This window comes from Typopeltis vanoorti, chromosome 22 (genome assembly GCF_054136105.1).
Source record: "Typopeltis vanoorti isolate ZY-2024b chromosome 22, IOZ_Tvanoo_1.0, whole genome shotgun sequence".
In the NCBI taxonomy this organism is placed as follows: Eukaryota; Metazoa; Arthropoda; class Arachnida; order Uropygi; family Thelyphonidae; genus Typopeltis; species Typopeltis vanoorti.
This window is the reverse complement of record NC_143570.1, coordinates 30,987,482-31,007,859: the sequence shown is the minus strand read 5'-3', so window position 1 is coordinate 31,007,859 and position 20,378 is coordinate 30,987,482. Positions and strand designations below refer to the sequence as shown.

The 20,378-nt window shown below is 34.8% G+C and overlaps 1 protein-coding gene across 1 annotated transcript in view; it reads left to right on the top strand.

Moving 5' to 3' along the window:
- Nucleotides 1–16,975, top strand: part of LOC150094275 (uncharacterized) — a 449,181-nt gene extending 432,206 nt beyond the window's left edge. Inside the window, exon 15 of the mRNA XM_090412434.1 lies at nucleotides 16,200–16,975. Within this exon, the coding sequence (XP_090268560.1) occupies nucleotides 16,200–16,342 (143 nt within the window). The 3' untranslated portion in view covers nucleotides 16,343–16,975. The remainder of the gene's footprint in view (nucleotides 1–16,199) is intronic.
- The last annotated feature ends 3,403 nt before the right edge of the window (nucleotides 16,976–20,378 follow it).

Sequence of the window (20,378 nt, the reverse complement as noted above, 5' to 3'; positions counted from 1 at the left end):
ACCTGTAACATCTGGCTACTTCTCAAGACAGTCACCCAGTTACTCTGCATCTTACTCTCCTAAATGTATTTTCAAACAACGCTGTAACAGAACCACTAGTATTAAAATATTAGATTTTATAATTTAATATCATTTTAATAATTATGATATTCTTCATCTGTGCAAAGCTACTTTTTATATTGTACTTTATATTATACCACATATGAGAGGCCACAAGGACTCGCATCAAGAGCAAAGTAATTGTTAATATTCTTCTTGAAAAGATGGAGGTTGTAGTCCTTAGTGCTTCATGTGGAAGGCTGTTCGACAGAACTGAGATAAATAGAATAAAAGGCGACTGAAAGTAGCAGGTTCAGTGCATCTCCTATTGAACTGTCAAAGGAAGTTGGAAGTTTGCTGCTTGTGTTCTTCTAGGTTTATTGGAAATGGATGGAAAAGGCATAAAGAATGCTAGTTCTGCTGAAGAGTGACCATGGAGATATCTTTAGAAGAGAAACAATGTCAAAACTGTCATTGAGAGAGTGGCTGAGCAGAGTCTGTAAAAGAGATGGATCATCAGAATTGCTCTCTTCTAGACTGCATCACATATGAGTACAGAAGTCTTAGTTGCACCATCCCAAATATGAGAGCAGTATTTCAAAGTGTGGATGCCTTTGAGATTTGTACAAAGTAAATAGTTGGACAGAAAAGGAGTAATATCTTGAGCAAGAAAAGCATGCCAAGTTTTCAGGAAGCTGAAGATGCTATAGAAGTGATGGTATTATACCAAGAAAGATTAGGAGTAAGAGTCAGTCCAAGAAGAGAGATCTGGTCTTGACTGTTAAATTGAGTATCATCTAAAGTAAGTAGAGAAGAAAACTAAGCCTTTCTTTCTTTCTTTCTTCTTTGTGAGAAAATGGGCAAAACTGGCTTTCAGAAGTGTTGAAGGTGACTAGGCTGTTGTTGCCCCATTGCCCCATTGTTTTCAGGAAGCTGAAGCTGCTATAGAAGTGATGGTATTATGCCAAGAAAGATTAGGAGTAAAAGTCAGTCCAAGAAGAGAGAGAGAGAGAGAGAGATCTGGTCATCATCATCATCAAATTCCTGCCTTGTACCCTCAAGTGGTGTACAGGATATGACAGTACTACATGAAAAAATTACATCATTACTAACTTCATATCTACAATTTTCCTCCAAATCAGTCTGTTACTTGTCAAGACTCCAACATTATCAGATCTTAGATTTCTATCGTCTAAGGCACTTTGTACCGTATCAATCCACCTATATCTTGGTCTTCCTCTGGGTCGTTTTCCTGCCAACCAGGCAGAGAACACTTGTTTTGCTAATCTTTCCTCTCCCATTCTATTTAAGTGACCATACCACCTGAGATTAGCTCTGCTAACGCATTCCTGGATGCTGACAATGTCAAGTTCTTTCCTAATATCCTCATTTTTAATATGATATTGCCATTGATGCCATCTGTTCACACCTCTAATCTTTCTCAGGACTCTCATATCTGCGGTCTCTAGTCTTTGGTCAAGTGTTTTACTTCTGACCCAGCTCTCAGATCCATAAGTTAAAACTGGTTTGAACACTGTCTTGTATACAGCTAATTTAGTATTCCGACTAATTTCTCTCTTATTCCATATGAATTTATTCAATTGACTTCCCACCATACCAGCTTTGCTGATTCTGTTGTCTATTTCTATATTTAATTTACCATCTTCAGTAAAAATCGTGCCTAAGTAGCTGAAATGTTTTACTTGTTCCACAGGTTCTCCATTCACAACACAGTTGACATTTTCAATGATTCTGCCTATTTTCATTGTCTTTGTCTTTTTATTGCTGACCTTCATACCATATCTATTACAACAGCAATTGAATTTAGTCAGAGAATCTTGCAGACTTGTAGCGGATTTATTTAGAAGTATAACATCATCCGCATAAAGCAAAGAGCTGACATTAACATCTCCAATTTTGATATCAGGTTTAATACCACTTTCCTTTATAATGTGATCCATATAGATAATGAATAACAGAGGGGATAATGTACACTCTTGTCTCACACCAGATTTAACATTAAACCATCTAGCTGTACTTCCTTCAATTCTAACTGCTGACTTACAACTCAAATAAAGACTAAGTATTGCTTGATATAATGCCCCATTGACATCATATAACTGCAGCGTATTGAATAGCTTCTCTCTTGGCACCTTGTCATATGCCTTTTCCAAATCGACAAAACTTAAATACAGATCTTTGTTATATTCCCATGCTTTCTCGACTACTTGTCGTAAAGTGAAGATCTGATCCTGACAGCCTCTATTTGGCCTGAATCCAGCTTGTTCTTCACCAAGCTTTTCTTCTGCAATTCTTCTCAACCATTTCTCAAGTATACTTGCATAGATCTTGCCAGGAACACTCAGTAGGGAAATGCCTCTGTAATTCTCACATTCAGTTTTATTTCCTTTTTTATATATGGGTACTATGAGAGCTCTACTCCAATCATCGGGAATTCATCCCTCTGTCCAGGCTTTCTGAACTATGCAGTGCAGCCACTGTAAGACTTTTATACCACCATACTTCAGCATTTCTGGTCGAATATCATCTACTCCTGCTGCCTTTCCACATTTCAAGCCTTTGATGGCTTTTTCTACTTCAAGTATGGATATGTATTCCTGACTGCATGCCTGGTCAGTGTTTTTTATCACTGTGCTGTCATCACTGCTTGTTTCATTTAGCAGTTTTTCAAAGTAATTACTCCATACTTCAAGGATATCTTTTTCTACCGTTTTCATGTCACCTTTATCATCTCTAACTCCTTTTACAGCACTCTTTCCTCCATTCCTAAGCTTCTTCAACAACCTCCAGAATATTTTGCCACCTTCTTGATATTTATTTTCTATATTCTTGCCAAAGTCCTCCCATAACTTTTGTTTAGCTAGTTTTACACACTGTTTAGCTTTCTTATTTTGTCTCTGTATTCTGTAAGAATAAAAACTGTCTTATTTGCCAGGAACTTTTGATATGCTTTCTTCTTTTCCTTCACTGCCTCTTTAACTTCCTGTGTCCACCAGGGAGTTCTGATTTTTTTATCCTTGCACACATCCTCACCACATGCCTCTCTGGCAGAATCAATCAATGTTTTCTTCAGAGTTTGCCACTGAATCTCCAAGGTTTGATTCCTGTTCTCAAACTCTTTCATTTTCTTTTCAATAATCTTTCTGTATTTTAGTTTACAGTTGACATCTGAGAGCTGCTCAACTTTTATTCGCTTTAAAACTTTCTTACATGTTATTCTTTTCAATATGAAATTCAATTTTATCTTGCTCAAGACTAAATAGTGATCACTTCCAATTTCAAATCCTCTGTACACTCTTGTGTCCTGCACCAGGGAGAAAACATCACTATCAACAATAACATAGTTAATGAGACTTTTCTTATTCCTAGCCTCTTCTCTCCATGTGAATTTGTGTACATTTTTATGTTGGAACATGGTGTTAGTAATAATCAGTCCATGTCCTGAGCAGAAATCCAACAGATATTTGCCATTATTATTAGCTTTGCTCTTTTCTCCAAATTTTCCCAAAATATTTTTGTATGTCTCACAATCATTTCCTACTCTGCTATTTAGATCCCCAACAAGGACCAACTTTTCCTTTTTCATTGTGTCAGTTGCTTTTTCTAAAGCGTCAAAAAATTCCTCCGCTTCTACCTTAGTAGAACCTTCCTTTGGGACCATAGGCACAAATAAGTCTCATTGTCCAGTTCCCCATTCTCATATTTGCCCACATTACTCTACTTGAGACTGACTGCCATTCAAGAAGATTAGCCTCGTATTTTGTGTTAAATACTATGGGTACTCCTTCTTTTCCTTGATTGTCCTTGACTGAATATAACATTTTGTATTTATTGCTTAGAAAGATCTCACTAGTTTTGGTCTTTTTTGTTTCAGTCACCCCTATTATGTCGATCTGGTACTTATCTAATTCCTCAGCTAGCTCCATTTCTTTGCCATTCAGGCTTCTTACATTGATAGTACCGATCTTTAACTCTAGTGATGTTGAGTTGGGGTTTGTTTTCAGATTTGTTCCAGTAGCTGACTTTTCGCTGTTCGCCCTGGTTCCCTGGCGAAAACAACGGGGGCCTTGTTTAACCGGGTGACGCTCCAGCCGGCATGAAATTTTGTCATGTTGTACCATCATTTTTTATTTTGGTTTAACCAATAAGATTACAATTTGGTCGGCTAAATCCCAAATTGCCAGCCCATCCTCGTTCGTTCAGTATCAAAGTAGATACCCAACAGGGTGCACCACGAGAAGGTGAGGATTGGACATTAGGTCAGAAGCCCTGGTCGGTTCTCCACATTCCTTTAAATGCTATATGGAGGTCTCCTCTCAGTTATACAGCTTTGACCCTTAAGCACCCCTTTAACAGTCAAGACCAGAGATCTGGTCTTGACTGTTAAATTGAGTATCATCTAAAGTAAGTAGAGAAGAAAACTAAGCCTTTCTTTCTTTCTTTCTTCTTTGTGAGAAAATGAGCAAAACTGGGTTTCGGAAGTGTTGAAGGTGACTAGGCTGTTGTTGCCCCATTGCAGGATATCATGATCAGTGTTTATGATACTTATCATAGATGATCTTGATCATCATCAGGTCTTTCCGTGCCTACCGGCACATAAGGCTTCAATGCTGGTTTTCCATCTGCCCCTGTCCCTCGCAGCTGCTCTTGCTTCTGCCCAATGCACCCATCTTGCCTCCTTCATTTCACATTCCATCATTCTTCTCCAGGTTAATTTTGGGTGACCTCTAGAACGTCTCCCTTCTGGAGCTGAACTCAGTGCTACTTGGGGAAGTCTGTTTATCCCCATACGAAGAAAATGTCCGGTTCATTTTCATCTTCTTAGGCAAATCTCTTCATCTATTGACTTAGAGAAGGTTTTCTTTAAAAGTTCCTCGTTAGTGATTGTATTTGGTGAGAAGATTTTTAAAATTCTTTTTAAGCATTTCTTTTGGAAAATGTCCAATTTATTATTTTGTGCCTTGGTAAGTTTCCAAGTTTCAGAGCCATATAGCAGTACTGCTCGCACAATAGATTTATAGATACTAATTTTCACTTTAACTGTAATATTTGATGCTTTCCATAATTATTCAATGACCTGAAACAATTTTGTGCTTTAGCAATTCTTTGTAAAATGTCTTTGTCAGTGTCGCCTTGTTTATTTATTACTGATCCGAGGTATGTAAAAGTATCAACATCTTCAATTGTTTAATTTTTTAACTTAATTTCTTTATTTGATTTTTCATTTATTTGCATGACCTTAGTTTTCGTCTTGTTTATATGAAGACTCATAGTTTCTGCACAGCGAGCGAAGTCATCAGTTTTTAGCTGTAAGTCATTTAACTTGGAGGACAGGAGCACTATATCATCAGCCTTTGGCTGTTCATATAATTAATAAAATGTAAATTTTGAGCAAAAAATAATAATAAATTGGGTTTGAATAAATGAAATCATCATCTTTCTAATATATATACTTTCAAGGAGGTACCATTGTTCCTTTGATAGTACTACTTGATTAAGTTTGTATTATTAATGGCCTCATATAAACAGTTTTTTTTTTTTTTTTTTTTTTTTTTTCAAATCCGTTACTTCTCAGTTCTCCAGTATGGTAACACAGCCATTTTAGTCTTCTGATTTGCTACTTACTGAATCATTACACCTAGATCTTACTTGTCCTTTGAATCTGGTCTTCCTGAAAGCGAATTTTCTGAGTTTTCTGAATGGGTTTGAGAACAACAAGTAAAACAGACAACTATTTTTATTCAGTGCAGAGCGTGTTTTTATTTAAATGACAGAGTTAATAGATTTCTCAGCTCATCTTCCGATATTGGAGCAGAGAAAATCCTCTTAGGATCGAAGATGTTCATTCACACATTCACCTACGAATTACTGTTCGGGCTTGTATTGACAGTAAGAAAAATTGTAGGATCAGTGTTTTTGACAGAGCCGTAAATGGAAAGTCGACTTGAAATTCATATTGCAGAAAACGTTAGGAATTACATAGCAAGATATCACGAAATTTACGAAAATATAACACATAAGTGGATTCTGTTGTCGTGGATATCTGGACTGGGGGCCCAGATGTCCCATTTGCTACTCTTTTGGATCATTTTCTTTCGGATCATTTAAAGTCAGTTATATGCCAAAATAGATCCAGAAATGAAGAGCTGATCCCCACAATCACTAACGAAATGCACCAAATCATTAAGACAACATTGTCGAGAGTAATCGGTTACCTGAATAATACTTAAATTATATTATATAAAAAATAATACTTAAATGTCTAATACTTAAAGGAATTTATTCTGAACATTTATCAGCCGAACTTTATTATGCTAAATGTTATGCCATATCATTTGCATATTTAATTAAATTATAATTTTATTTTTTGCCATGGTCAAGATATGTCTTGCATTGTATATAAATTGTGCTTGAGGCGTTTCAGTTTCTCTGACATTGAAAGTGTGACATAAAAAGGAAATGCAAAGGGAAATAATTAAGAAGGGTGTACTATACTATAAACATTCCGCACTGTATCTAACGGAAATATTCAAGACTTGTAGGAAATATCGGCGAGTTATGTCAATATGCTCTCTCTCTCTCCCCCCCTCTCCTTCCTTCCTTCCCCGGCAGCTTATATAATAACTAGTTATTATATATTCATCTTGTAGTTGCTGTAATTAATGGAATATTTGAAATTTATGCTGTATTATAAAAAGCAGATATTTATATATATATTTTTTTGAAAAAATAATAATCTAATTAGTACCTAAATCTGCATATAATTATCACTTACTATTATTATTTCACATGTCTATTTGTTGCACTTCACGCGACAGCGGTTCCAAATCTCTGAGTAATTATACTATTTTGACTAGGCTAAAAAGTTACATATTCTGTACATAGATTTTAGTTTTTTTTTTATAATTTATTGACTTATTTATTTTGTTATAATTTATTAATATTGACTGTAGATTCTTTAACAACTTTTCATTCCTAAAAGTCATAGCACCCATTTAGCTCTCATGTTTTTTATTTTATTTTATTTTATTTTATTTATTTATTTTTTTTTTTTAAGGGGTAGGAACTCTCTCAACAAGCTTGAGTGCATTACGGTGGTTTGGCTAGAGATCCTATTTCTTAATACTAACTAGTATTTATTTTTGTATGTACCCCTATCTGTTCACGTTTATTCTGGGTTGTTATAAGTTGACTTCTAGTAGGTTACTAGAATGTAACTCATGACACTCTTTCTTTAGCAGTCTCCAATGTGACTACTTCAACCTATTATTAAAATTAATATGAATTTAAAATAAAACTGGCTTAAATGTGAACAATCTAGAATATTAAATATCCTAAGTAATAAAGGCATTGATCAGATTTAAACTTTATACTGCTGGAATACTTTTGCTGTTTGTGTTCGCTCAGATTTTAAATGTGTGTCAACAAATATCACGTAGCATATACTGTATAATAATTGTGATTTATTTGAAACGCCAACTAGAGAATTTTTGAGGTAAGACTTAGTTCTAAAAATTTCAAGTACGAATTCGAGTTGTCATTGCATCCAAAGGATGCGTATCGGTGAATGTTTAAAAACACTTCGAAGTGATTTCAAATAATCACAGTATGCGTCTTTTGTAACTCATCATCATCATCATCAACAACCATGGGCCCAATGCCCGTAGGTGTCTGATGCCATCTTGATATGATTTTTCCATTGTATTCTATTTTGTGCAAGATTCCTCAGTTTGTGTATAGAGTTTCCGCACCATTTGACAATGTCATCGCCCCATTCTTTGTTTAGTCTTCCTTTTTTGTTCTTTCCTTCAATCATCCCAAACAGCAGCATTTTTATTTCTCTCTCATCGTTCATTCCATATATATGGCCAAAGAGACGTAGAGTCCTTTTCATTATTTTCTGTATCAGGTTTTCTTTTGGTCTGTAGATTTCCTCATTGTTCACTTTCTGGATCCAGCTTATTTTCAAGATCTTTCGATAGCACTTCTTCTCAAATGCTAATATCCTCCTTTCAGATTCTTTCAGGCCTCACATCCATGGAGTATGCTGCTAAAGATACAGGTTTCTACAATGTGCAGTTTAGTTTGCATCTTTATAGCTCGGCTTCTCCATATTTTGTCCATGGCTTTTAAAATAGTTGTTGCTCTGGCTATTCTAATTTTTACCCCTTTTTTGGGGTCCAAGTCATGCGTCATGTGGCATCCGAGATACGTGAAATGTTCCACATTTTCCAGTTGAAATCTGTCTATTGTAACTCCTGTTGTCCAAATATCATTGTTTTATTTTTTCAAAGTTGACATTTAGTCCATATATTTTTCCTTATATGTATAGTGTTTGTAATGTCTGTTCCAGCCTTGCTACGTCTTCTTCAATCAGGACGATGTCATCTGCAAAGCAGAAGTAGTTTATTCTCATTCCATTTATTGAAATGCCTTCACCTTCTTTGATCTTATTTAGTGTCCTTCCCAGATGTCTGATGAAGATGGTTGGTGATATTAGGTCCCCTTGTCTTGCACATTGACTAGTAGCAAACCAATCTCCAGTCGCATCTATCCTGATTTTTGCTTGGGCTTGGCTGTTTATATCTTTCAACAGGCGGATCAATTTATTGTCCACACCATAGGATTCCAAGACAGTCCATGTTATATTTTGGTCAATATTATCAAAATTTTTTTGGAAGTCCACGAAACAGCAGTATATCTTTTTGTTCTTTCTTCGAGCTTTATCTGCTATTAGTCTTAGTGCGAGAATTTGTTGCGGTGTACTTCGATCTTTTCGAAATCCGGCTTGCTCATCAGGAAGATGTGCCTCCATATGACCCTTCAGGCGTTCTGTTAGTATTTTCATCAGCACTTTGCCAAGATGACTCATTAATGCAATAGTTTTGTAATTGGTGCATTCTAAAGAACTACTTTTCTTATGAAGAACAACCAAGACCGATTTTTTCCACTCTTCGGAGACATACCCTGATCTCCATATTTCCTTACACAGCTTATGCATCTCTTTTACAGAATTGATTCTCCCTGATTCTAGTATGTTTTGATATGCTGTTCTTAGCCTGTCTTCATTTAGTCTTGAGATGTCTCTAGCCTTTTGGAACTTTCCTTTGTATTTCTGTTTCAGTTTTAGTCTTATATTCGCAATCACTAAGCTGTGGTCAATATCCGAATCAATATCAGTTCCTTGGAATGATCTGCACTGTTGAACTGAGGTTCTCCATCGAAGGAGCGCCATGTCCATTTACGAGAATCTTTTTGTTGGAATTTGGTATTGCAGATCATCAGGTTGTTATCCGTGGCCAATTCCAGAAGCATCTCTTTGAGGGGAAAAAATGGCTTCGAATTTCATAATGATGCGTGGAACATTCTAATTATTTTTTATTTTATCGAACATGAGTGAACTGATGGCATACAGAAGCGGCTTGGTTTTTTTTTCTTCTTGAATCACAAATAACATTCTTTAAGACAGACAGACAGACAGACAAACCGGTCCGAGAAGACGCAGTTTAACGGGTGGAATGGGTGAGTTCTGTACTCCATGAGGATAGCAAATAAAAGTATTTCATTTATTAACTGATTTAAAATTTTCTTATTTTGAAAAATTCTAGTTCTAATAAACTGTTAAAATTCTTTCAGTGATTCTAGAATTTTACCAGCATACTCGTGATATCAGATCTATGTTTTAAGTGTACTGTATTACAGAATTAGATTGCGTCATTTTATTTTTGGCGTGCCATAGGTTGAATACCACGGATTTAATCCATCGTGCAACGCTAAGTTGATGAGATTCAGGTATATAAGCATGCAACAAACTAAACAGCTGTGTCATGGGCAAATGATTTCTAATAGATATCATTAATAATATGAGCAGATATAACCATTTTTTATGTGGCTCTGGCCTACGAAACATTTATTTGTAAATCTATGTACATTCGTACCGTGGACGAGCTGATGATTTTTCCCCCCTATTTTTATTGATTTTTTTACATAGTCCGGAAACCCTGGTCTAGAGACCAAACATGAAACTTTTTCATGCCACATCAGGGCTCCAATAAGCGGGGAGGTGGTCTCACACCAGGTGGTGAAATTCACCTTCCACCTAAAGACAATCAAAAACATCCATTCCCTTAGCGGGATTCGAATCCGCAGCTTGCAGTAGAGCGGATACGCTAACCATTCGGCCAATCAGGCCAGCATTTACTATTATTTGTACTCGTATATTTGTCCTGTTTTATTTCACACAAGAAAGATCACACTTCACTTCACTTCTCTTCACCTTTCATAATACCAAACATTCACGAAAAATCCGATCTCGCTTTTTGAATTGACTAGATTTCCTAAGCTCTCTTAAAAAAAATATGAGAAAAACTTGGTATCCTTTCCCGCCCCCCAGATATTAATTCCTGCTTGTACACAACTTCTGACGCTATGTAAACCTTTTTTATTGTTCTCACACGTGGTGGTCAACAAGAGCGTCGTAAAAATATTTAACCCCTGACCCCAACAGATCCCTTTCAGTCTCTCGCCGACGTTCAGTTTTCTCTCTTATGCCTTTTCTATGGGTATTTTCATGGGCCATCATTCTTCTGCCATCATCGCACTACTTTTCCTTCAGCCTGTAAACACAAGAGCAACTTCTGGTCAACATCTACATCTGTTCACTATCTAATTCTAGATGAACTCAGACATATAGAATTAACTTCTCACTCTTCTTTTTCAGTTCTACCTCTGTGTGCTTTGAAACAGTCTTCTTCACACTTTTTTCTTTTTGTGTTGCACGGTGGTCAGCATTCATTTTAGAAATTATGGACTATAAATAACAATATTAATTTCCCGACGTTTCGACCTTCATATGAAGGTCATCATATGGAGTATATACAAATATACAAGGATAAGCTGAGTTACATTTCACACAGTAAGCTAAAGAAATAGTAATTTGATCACCGGTTATTCTACCGGCATTACCTCTAGTGAAAAAAAAATACAGATAAAATTACAAATTAATTAATTATTTAGAAACTACAACAGAGCTAAATTCTATTTAAAATGACATGAGAGAAACTTTCTTTCTTATAAATAGTTTTCTTACAGTAACAATGATATCCTATTTTTAATTACAATTGTTATATTAGATTTATGATTCTGGATTATCTATAGTCCTGTTTATAGTCAATCCAGAATCCTAAATCTAATATAACAATTGTAATGTTAAAAATAGGATGTCATTGTTACTGTAATAAAACTATTATTATTTTATGGGAATCTCCATGGAGTCAGATGACTCATCGCCGGAGACCCAAGCTATCAAAACAATAACTATCATATCTCTTCTTGAACTCCTTTACTACTATTACTATTACGGGCGACTCCAAGGAGTCCTTAGACTCATCGAGGGAGGCCCTAAACATCATGTCCACACATCTATTCGACATTCTCACAGTATCTATCATACCTTGCCTTCAACTCATTCACTGTCATAGCACCCACAACAGACTCTGGCAGCTTATTCCACTCATTTACCACTCTAAAAGTAAAGAGTGGTAACATCTCTAACACCCTTACTAACCACACTCTTGCCAAGCTTCCATAGATGTCCCCTAGTCTTCCCACCACCAGTCCTGATCTCAAAAATATCCTCTGAATTTATCCTATAAAAACCCTTCAGCAATTTGAATGTCTCAATCATATCTCCTCTTTTCCACCTATCAACCAATTTCTGCAACCCACAAATCTTCCACTTCTCATAAGGTTCATTCCATAGACCTGCTATGATCTTGGTCACTCGCCTCTGGATCTTCTCAACCTCCTCCCCATCAAGAAGAAACTAGGTGACCAAATCTGGGCACAGTAGTGTGCAGTAAAAAAAAGACTGGGAATTACAGGTGAAAATTGCTACACATAATTGAAACAGAAACGTTGTATTTTTAAGTTGTTCTAACTGGCACGCTATTGTTTATTGCGTGTAAGCGTGCAGGCTCTCATGAACCGCAATAAACAATAGCGTGCCAGTTAGAACAACTTAAAAATACAACATTTTTGTTTCAATTATGTGTGGCAATTTTTACCTATAATTCCCAGTCTTTTAGATACTTCAATGTTTATTACTATACTTTTCCTTTAATGAATACCTGATGAAGGCTGTTATAAGCCGAAACCAGTTGTATTATTCTCATTAAAACTTTATAAGTTATCTCGGTTTAAGTCATTAAATCTTTTTTAAAAATGTATCAAAACAACCAAGTAGAAGTCAATAATTATATATATATATATTATTTATTTATTTTTTTTTTTTTTAAATAATCCAGTACTTTTTCAAGTCACTTGAGAACCCCACCAAGAAGAGCATAGGTTTCATGCTGGGTGATGAAATTCATTTATTACCATCAGATTTGGTGGGTATCCTAAACAGATAATGAGGAAGAGATTTTGACAATAAAAAAAAATTTATTCAGAAATGACAGAAATAGTAGGGGAAATATGGCACATGATTGTGATTCATTCAATGACAAATGAAGTTATTCAGTGATGTTTATTTCGTTCACATCTTGCATCAACACAACATAGTTGATACAAAATGGGGCACCTTCTCCACATAGGACATGAAGTTTAACAATTATTGTGTCAACATTTCACAAAGGATAGAGTAATCAGTGGCTCATTTTCCATGAAATGGCCATCGTATTCACAGAGACCTTAATCCCTGTGACTTTTGACTTTGGGGTTACTTCAAGAGCATGGTGTATTGGGGCAAAGTTCTTCACCTGGCAGATTTGAAAGACAAAATTGCACATTGTATGTGAAACCTTTTGACAAATTAATTGTGTTCTACTATAGCCAGTGCTGTATGGTGGTATCAGCTGTTGGTTTTGCACAGTGACCAACACATGTAACATCACCTTCGTTGATCATCTGGATCTCCTTGCAGCATGTTTGCTCTGTATGATATGTTTTTTGTATCACATTATTTTATGAAATGAGTGAAATAAACATCATTGAATAACATCCTTAGTCATTGACTCTGAATCATTTCATAATCACAATGATGTGAACTCACTGTGTGGATATTCATATTAATAGAATTTTTCCTGTTCACAGTGCCATATTTTCCCTATCAGAGTCATTTTTTAAGGAATTTTTTTAATTGTCAAAATTTCCTGTGATCTGGTTAGGGTAGGTACTCATGAAGTTTGAGGGTATTACATCTGATGGTTCTCTCTACATATTGCCCTGAATAGTGGTACTATAATTTGAAAAACTGTATTTTGAGTTTACAGTTCGCCTCTGAAAGCTGTTCAACTTTGATATTTTATAAAACGTTTGTACATCATTTTCTTTTAAATATGATATTCATTTTTATCCTGCTTTGAAAGAAAATGGCTAACACTTCAAATTTTCCATACAACAGGGAATTTGAAATTTATACTCTTGTATCCTAAACCAGTTTGAAGATTTCACCTGTTGACATAAACATAGTTAATAATTTCTTATTTGTTGTGTATTCTCCCATTTGAATTTATGCGCATTTTTATGTTGGAACATGTTTGTAATGACTTGTCCATATTCTGAACAGAAATCCTGCAGGTACTTATTATTATTAATAATTTTGCTCTTTTCTCTAAATTTTTCAGAATATATAAAAAATATATCTGGTATTCCTTTCCTACTCTACTGGTTAAATCTCCAACAAAGAATGGCTTTTTCTTTGTCACTTGCTCTCTCTAATAGCACAAACTTCTCTCCTTGACGTCTTCTTTTGTATAATCGTAATATAATCCTATAAATCTAGTATAATCCCAGATCTTTCCTGGACCTATCTACCCAAACAAGTCTCATTGTCTGATTTCCCATTTTGAAATTTACTTGCATTTTACTTGAAATGACCTACCATTGAAGTTCATCTCCATCTCTATTCTTTATTCTTCAATGTCGACATATACTTCTCTAATTTCTCTGTGACTTTCACTTCGTTTCCAGTAATACTTCTCATGTTGATGGTGCTTATTTCTTCCACTCTACTGAGGATAAGTTTGTTTTCAGTTTATTTCACTAGTTTGCTTTTCACTCATTGTCCTAGTTCCCTGACAAGTACAACACATGCCTTGTTTAACTGGTACATCCCAACTAGCATGACCTTTATGACATTGTACCACCATTTTTGTTTGTAGTTTAAGCTAATACAGAATACAATAGTTTAAAGTTCAAAGACATAGTCCATGAACTATGTCTTTGAACAGTCCATAGTTCATGGACTGTTCAAAGACAGTCCATGAACAAGCCTGTAAGTTCCATGCCAACCCAACCTTGTTCATGGACTGTCTTGGTGAATACCAAACAATGGTATAAGTTTCAGTAAGGAAATACTGTGAGTAGACATATTACTTACAATTATAATAACGGAATTAACTCACGTAAAATATTCTTTATTAGTAGAATTTTCGCCTGAGTATCACAGGCACCATCAGTACAAGTACAAAGGCTAATTAAACAATAACTGACATATTCACAAGGCACCACCTAAGTAGCTAATGTAAGATAACTGAAAAGGTCATTAAATTTCCTAAACTTATTTTTAAAAAAATAATAAATAAAATTTAAAAAAAAAACACTATATATATATGTGTATACAATTACAAAAGTTAGGAAAGATTGGCTGATTTATAGAGTACTATCTCCCACAAAGAAGATAAACATAGACCATTGGATCTGTTTAAGTTAGGGGAGTGAAGTAATGTTTCACATGTTTCTTTGTAGAGTTCCATGAGGAACCGACTTTTTTGAATGACTTTTGTCTTGTTCCAATGAACTCTATGTCTAGTGTTGATGGCATGCTCTGCAAGTCCAGACTGTTCAGGTTCATGTACAAGTAGACAAAAGGTGCTTGACCTTCTTAATAAAAATCACTGGATGAGAGAAAGATGTAGACAGTTTTTTACCTGGGTATAAAATACGTTAAAGATACCAAGAAATTTTTTTCTTAGTTTTAATCCTTTTCCCAAGTAAGCAAAACAAAGTTTTGCTTGTGAAATATATTCACGTCTGAGCTACTTGTATATAGAGGCTAATGACTTCATATCACTTGCCTTAGTATGTATCTCATAATGTAAAGCACCCCCCCCCCCCTTTCAGGCATGTATAATGCAATGTATAATGGGAAGGGCCACTACCCAGACCAGTTTCAACCTTTATTGAGGTCTCTTCAGTGGGAACCAGACCCAGGAGAGATACCAAGGTTGAAATAATGCAGAAGTCATATATATCTCATATACAAGTAGACAAAAGGTGCTTGACCTTCTTAATAAAAATCTCTGGATGAGAGAAAGATGTAGAAAGTTTTTACCTTGTAAAAATGTTTACCTTGTTAAAGATACCAAGAAATTTTTTACTTGTTTTTTATCCTTTTCCGAAGTAAGCAAACAAAGTTTTGTGCATGAAATATATGCATGTCTGAGCTACCTACTTGTATATAGAGGCTAATGACTCTATATAGAGTCATTAGCCTCTATATACAAGTAGCTAGAGGCTAATGGCTTCATATCACTTGCCTTAGTATGTATCCCCATAATGCAAAGCTTATTAAGAAGGTCAAGCACCTTTTGTCTACTTGTATATGAGATATATATGACTTCTGCATTACTTCAACCTTGGTATCTCTCCCGGGTCTGGCTCCCACTGAAGAGACTTCAATAAAGGTCGAAACCTGTATGGGTAGTGGCCCTTCTTATTATGCATTGCATTATACACACTTGAAAGAGGGTGTGCTTTGCATTATGGAATACATACTAAGGCAAGTGATATGAAGTCATATACAAGTAGCTCAGACGTCAATATATTTCACACACAAAACTTTGTTTTGGCTACTTTGGAAAAGGATTAAAACTAAGTAAAAAATATCTTGGTATCTTTAACACACACACACACACACACACACACACATATATATATATATATATATATATATATATATATATATATATATATATATATATATATATATATATATATATATATATATATATATATATATCAAACCAAAGATAGCAGTAAAGCAATTTCTCTATATATTAGTTATGCATTTCTGTTTTCTCTTATAATAAAAAAAACTTCCATTCACATAATTTCATTTTTTGTTTCTCAAACAGGTAGACACCAAGGAAGAGAAGTAGAATGGATGGATTCATCAGGTGAAGAAGTATCATTATGGCATGCTATGTTAGATCGCCCTAACATGTGGGTGGATGGATCACTCCTTCTGAGGCCTAGTATGCAGTCACGTCGTTCTTGAAATAAATGTTTTCAGTCATATCAAACACTGTTTCCCTTAAATAATCAGGGTATTTGTTGTGATTTAACTGTAACATTTGAACTCTGGTGCAACATTTGTCCTGATGTGGAGGCATATTCACTGTGTAGACATATATTGTATTTTAACACCATGGCAGTGCCATGGAGGAATTTAAATATTTTACATACCAGTTGCTACAACAAGAGATTGTAGCATAGTTCCTACTGCATGGTTTTTAAGAGCTTCATGCTGATCTCAGCCTTCACTTGTTATTATACCATTCTCTCTTGCTCTATTTCTCTCTTTCCTTCTTTATTTGCATGTTATATGTGTGCGTATATATATGTATGTATGTATGTGTTTTGTCTATTAGAAATTTTTTTTTGGGAGGGGGGGGAGGTTTGGTAAGTCATTAGTCATTTCTGATTTATTTTCTATTTTATACCTACAAAGATATGTAAATGGGATTGCTTTTTTTAGACTTTTTATAGCCCTTGGCTAATTATGAATATTTAATGTATTTATAATTCTAGCAGTTTATATGGAAATAAAGAGGTATACTTCAGTATTCTGGTAAAAATAAAATATATATACATATGTAAAAAACTCAAATACGTATGTGGAATTAAGATGATCAAGCAATTTTTATTAACCTTTAATTAGTCAAGGCAGACTACTATCACGTAACCTGGAGCACTTCATTTTTTAAATTGCCAAAAAGTGATAGAAAACAGCAAACTACATTAATTCTAAAAATCTGGATTTTTATGCATTTTATTGAGAATAATACAAAACTAGTACTAAAATGACCTAATGAAGGCTAAACTTCAGAAATATTTATGAACATATATCAAATTAGAGCAATATTATAAGAAAGTCATCCCAGATCAGTATTGTAAATAATTAGGCATAATAGTGAATAACTTTACATGCATGGGTATAGAGTGGTTCAAGCACATTTTAATTTGTTTGTTTGCTTCTAATAGCTAGTAGTTTTTATTTTTTCACAAAAAATTAATAAAACTACCAAAACTTCCATATGCTGAATTAAGGGTTAATAATACAAGATTAATGAAAGCAAATCGTTTCTTAAAGTATTGCAATTATGTATGAGAAGATATAGTTTGCCTTTGGCATTCAGAATGTCTGTTTTTTGTTTATTTTTCTTCACATTCTGCAAAAACTTTTGCCTTACAGACTGTCCATATAGAAAGTCTAAAATCTGTGAATTAAAACAGTAACGTACATATATACAGTAAAGTGCATATTTTATAATTCTTGGTGTCTTGGAATAGCTTAGCACTTAATTACTTCACCAGAACAGTACAGTACTTAATATTATTATTTTTCCTGTTTTGGCAGAAACTATTGCACATGTACAAAATTAGTTTTGTTCTTTGTTGAATGGCTATTCAAGGAGTATAAGTAAAGTCTGAAAGACTTTATTTCTACTTTGAAATGAGGGGGGCAGTAGTCAGTTTTATTCTATTCTCTGAAGTATAATAACACAAAGGTAGAAGTTGTAGATATATATACGTGGAAGAGAATAGCATTTAAAATAGAAATCAGGTGAACTGTATTTATAAAGCTATTTAGGAAGTGACACATTAGCTGAATAGAAACCTCTAAAATCAAAATCATCAAATGTGCTACTAAATATGAATATCCAAAAGAGTTCTTTTTTTTTAATTAATTATAATCATTTTTAAAAAACCTCTGGAATTACACTATTCTTTGAATTGCATTATTATTATATTCCCTGTATTATATTAATATAATTAAAATAATTCAGGAAATAAAGAGTTAAAACATTTATGTTGAACAGATATTCTTCAGCTATAAAATAAATGAAGATATATAAAAGGAACTGAATAAAAGTAAAACTAACGAAATAAAAATAAGCAGAACTTAGCATGAATTATAACTTATAACATGAACTTATAACAGAACTTATAACATGAATCTGAATAGTTCATATCCTAAGTAAATGTTAAATTACGAACCAAATAGAAAAGACTATGCCTAAAAAAAATTTAGATTAAAAAAAAATAATAATATGGCAACAAATCACAAGACCTGTATCTGTGATTATTGTTTATGATGATAATTGTTTGCCATCTGCATTTCTGTAAGTCATCATAAAATTGCCTCTTTTATTATATAAAGGTATTACTTTTTGCTCCTTTTAAAATAGTTGAAGTTCTGAATCAATCACTTCATCTACATATATAATGTGAGTGGTTCAAATAGCCATAAATTAAAAGAATTACAATTATTATTAGAATTTGTTAAATAAGGTTATACATATTCTTGAGTATTCACTTGCGAACAAAATAATATAAGCTATAAATTATAAAATAAAGGTATGGGCATCATAATATGTAATTGCCCTTTTCATCTGTTTAGGTCTGAAATAGTGACATAATTACCAACTACCATGTTATAGTCTCCATCCACTTCCTGTAATTGGGTTTCCAATTTTCTCTGGTAATTCATTTACCAGCAGCTTATAAGAGAATTGTGGTGAATGAAGTAGAGGTGAATAGTCTATTACAAAACCTCAATGTCAATTCATCTGTGGGATTGGATAGTATACCAGCTCGTGTCGTACGTGAAGCGGCTAAAGAATTGTCAGTGCCTTTGACCATTTTGTTTAATTTGAGTCTCGGGTCTGGGTCAGTCCCAAGGGGATGGAAAGAGGGGAAAATAGTTCCACTGCATAAAGGGGGTTCCAAGACTGCTGTTGAAAATTACCGGCCGATCAGCATATCAGGAATTGTTGTCAAGCTTGGAGAAAATAGTCAAGAGGAAAATACAAGATTGGATAGATGAAAATGGGATACTGTATGGGGAACAGCATGGTTTTGTGAAGGGTACATCATGCCTCAGTAACTTGCTCACGTTCTATAACACAGTGATGGCTGAACTGGATAAGGGTAATGGGTTTACAGTGATTTTACTGGACCTTGCTAAAGCCTTTGATAGGATACCACATGGAATTCTAATCAGTAAACTGCAGCATATGAGAATGGATATAGGGTTGGTGAGATGGATAGGAGGGTGGTTGATGAAGAGATATCAGAGAGTGGTTTGTTCAGGAGTAGAGTCCAAAAGACGGCCTGTGACTAGTGGTGTGCCACAGGGTTATGTTGTTGGACTACTACTGTTTAATTTGTTCATTAACGATATAAGAAAGGATCTGAGCATCTGTTTGCAGATGATGCAAAGTTGGGTAGAGCAATAGTGAATGCTCAGGATGTCAAAATTTTGCAGGATGATTTGGATAGTTTGGAGGACTGGGCTAAGGAGAATGGATGTCATTTTAATGTGAAAAAATATAAGGTTTTGCATTTTGGGATGAAAAGATTGGCAGCAGTATATCACATTGGTGGAACTGTACTCCAGGAGATTGATGAGGCCAGGGATTTGGGAGTGTTGGTGGATAGGGAGTTGAAGTTTAGGGGACACATTGCAAAAGTGGCAAAATCAGCTTATCAAATCACTTGGATGCTGAAAAACACTTTAACGAGCAGAGACAAACAGGTTATTGTTCCTCTGTATAGAGCCTTGATAAGACCCCATCTAGACTACTGTGCCCAGATATGGGTGCCAGGGTTTCTTCTTGATGGGGAGGAGGTGGAGAGGATCCAGAGATGAATGACCAAGATAATAGCAGGACTATAGAATGAACCTAATGAGAATAAGTTGAAGATTTGTGGGCTGCAGAAATTGGTTGATAGGCAAAAAAGGGGTGATATGATTGAGACATTCAAATTACTGAAGGGTTTCTGTAAGATTAATTCAGAAGATATTTTTGAGAATAGGACTGGTAGTGGGAAGACTAGGGGCCATCCATGGAAACTTGGTAAGAGTGTGGTTAGCAAGGGTTTTACAGCTCTTTTACTTGGAGAGTGGTAAATGAGTGGAGCTGCCAGAGTCTGTTGTAGGTGCCATGACTGTAAATGGGTTCAAGGTGCAGTATGATAGATACTGTGTGAATGTTGAATAGTTGTTCTTGACATGATGTTGGGCCTCC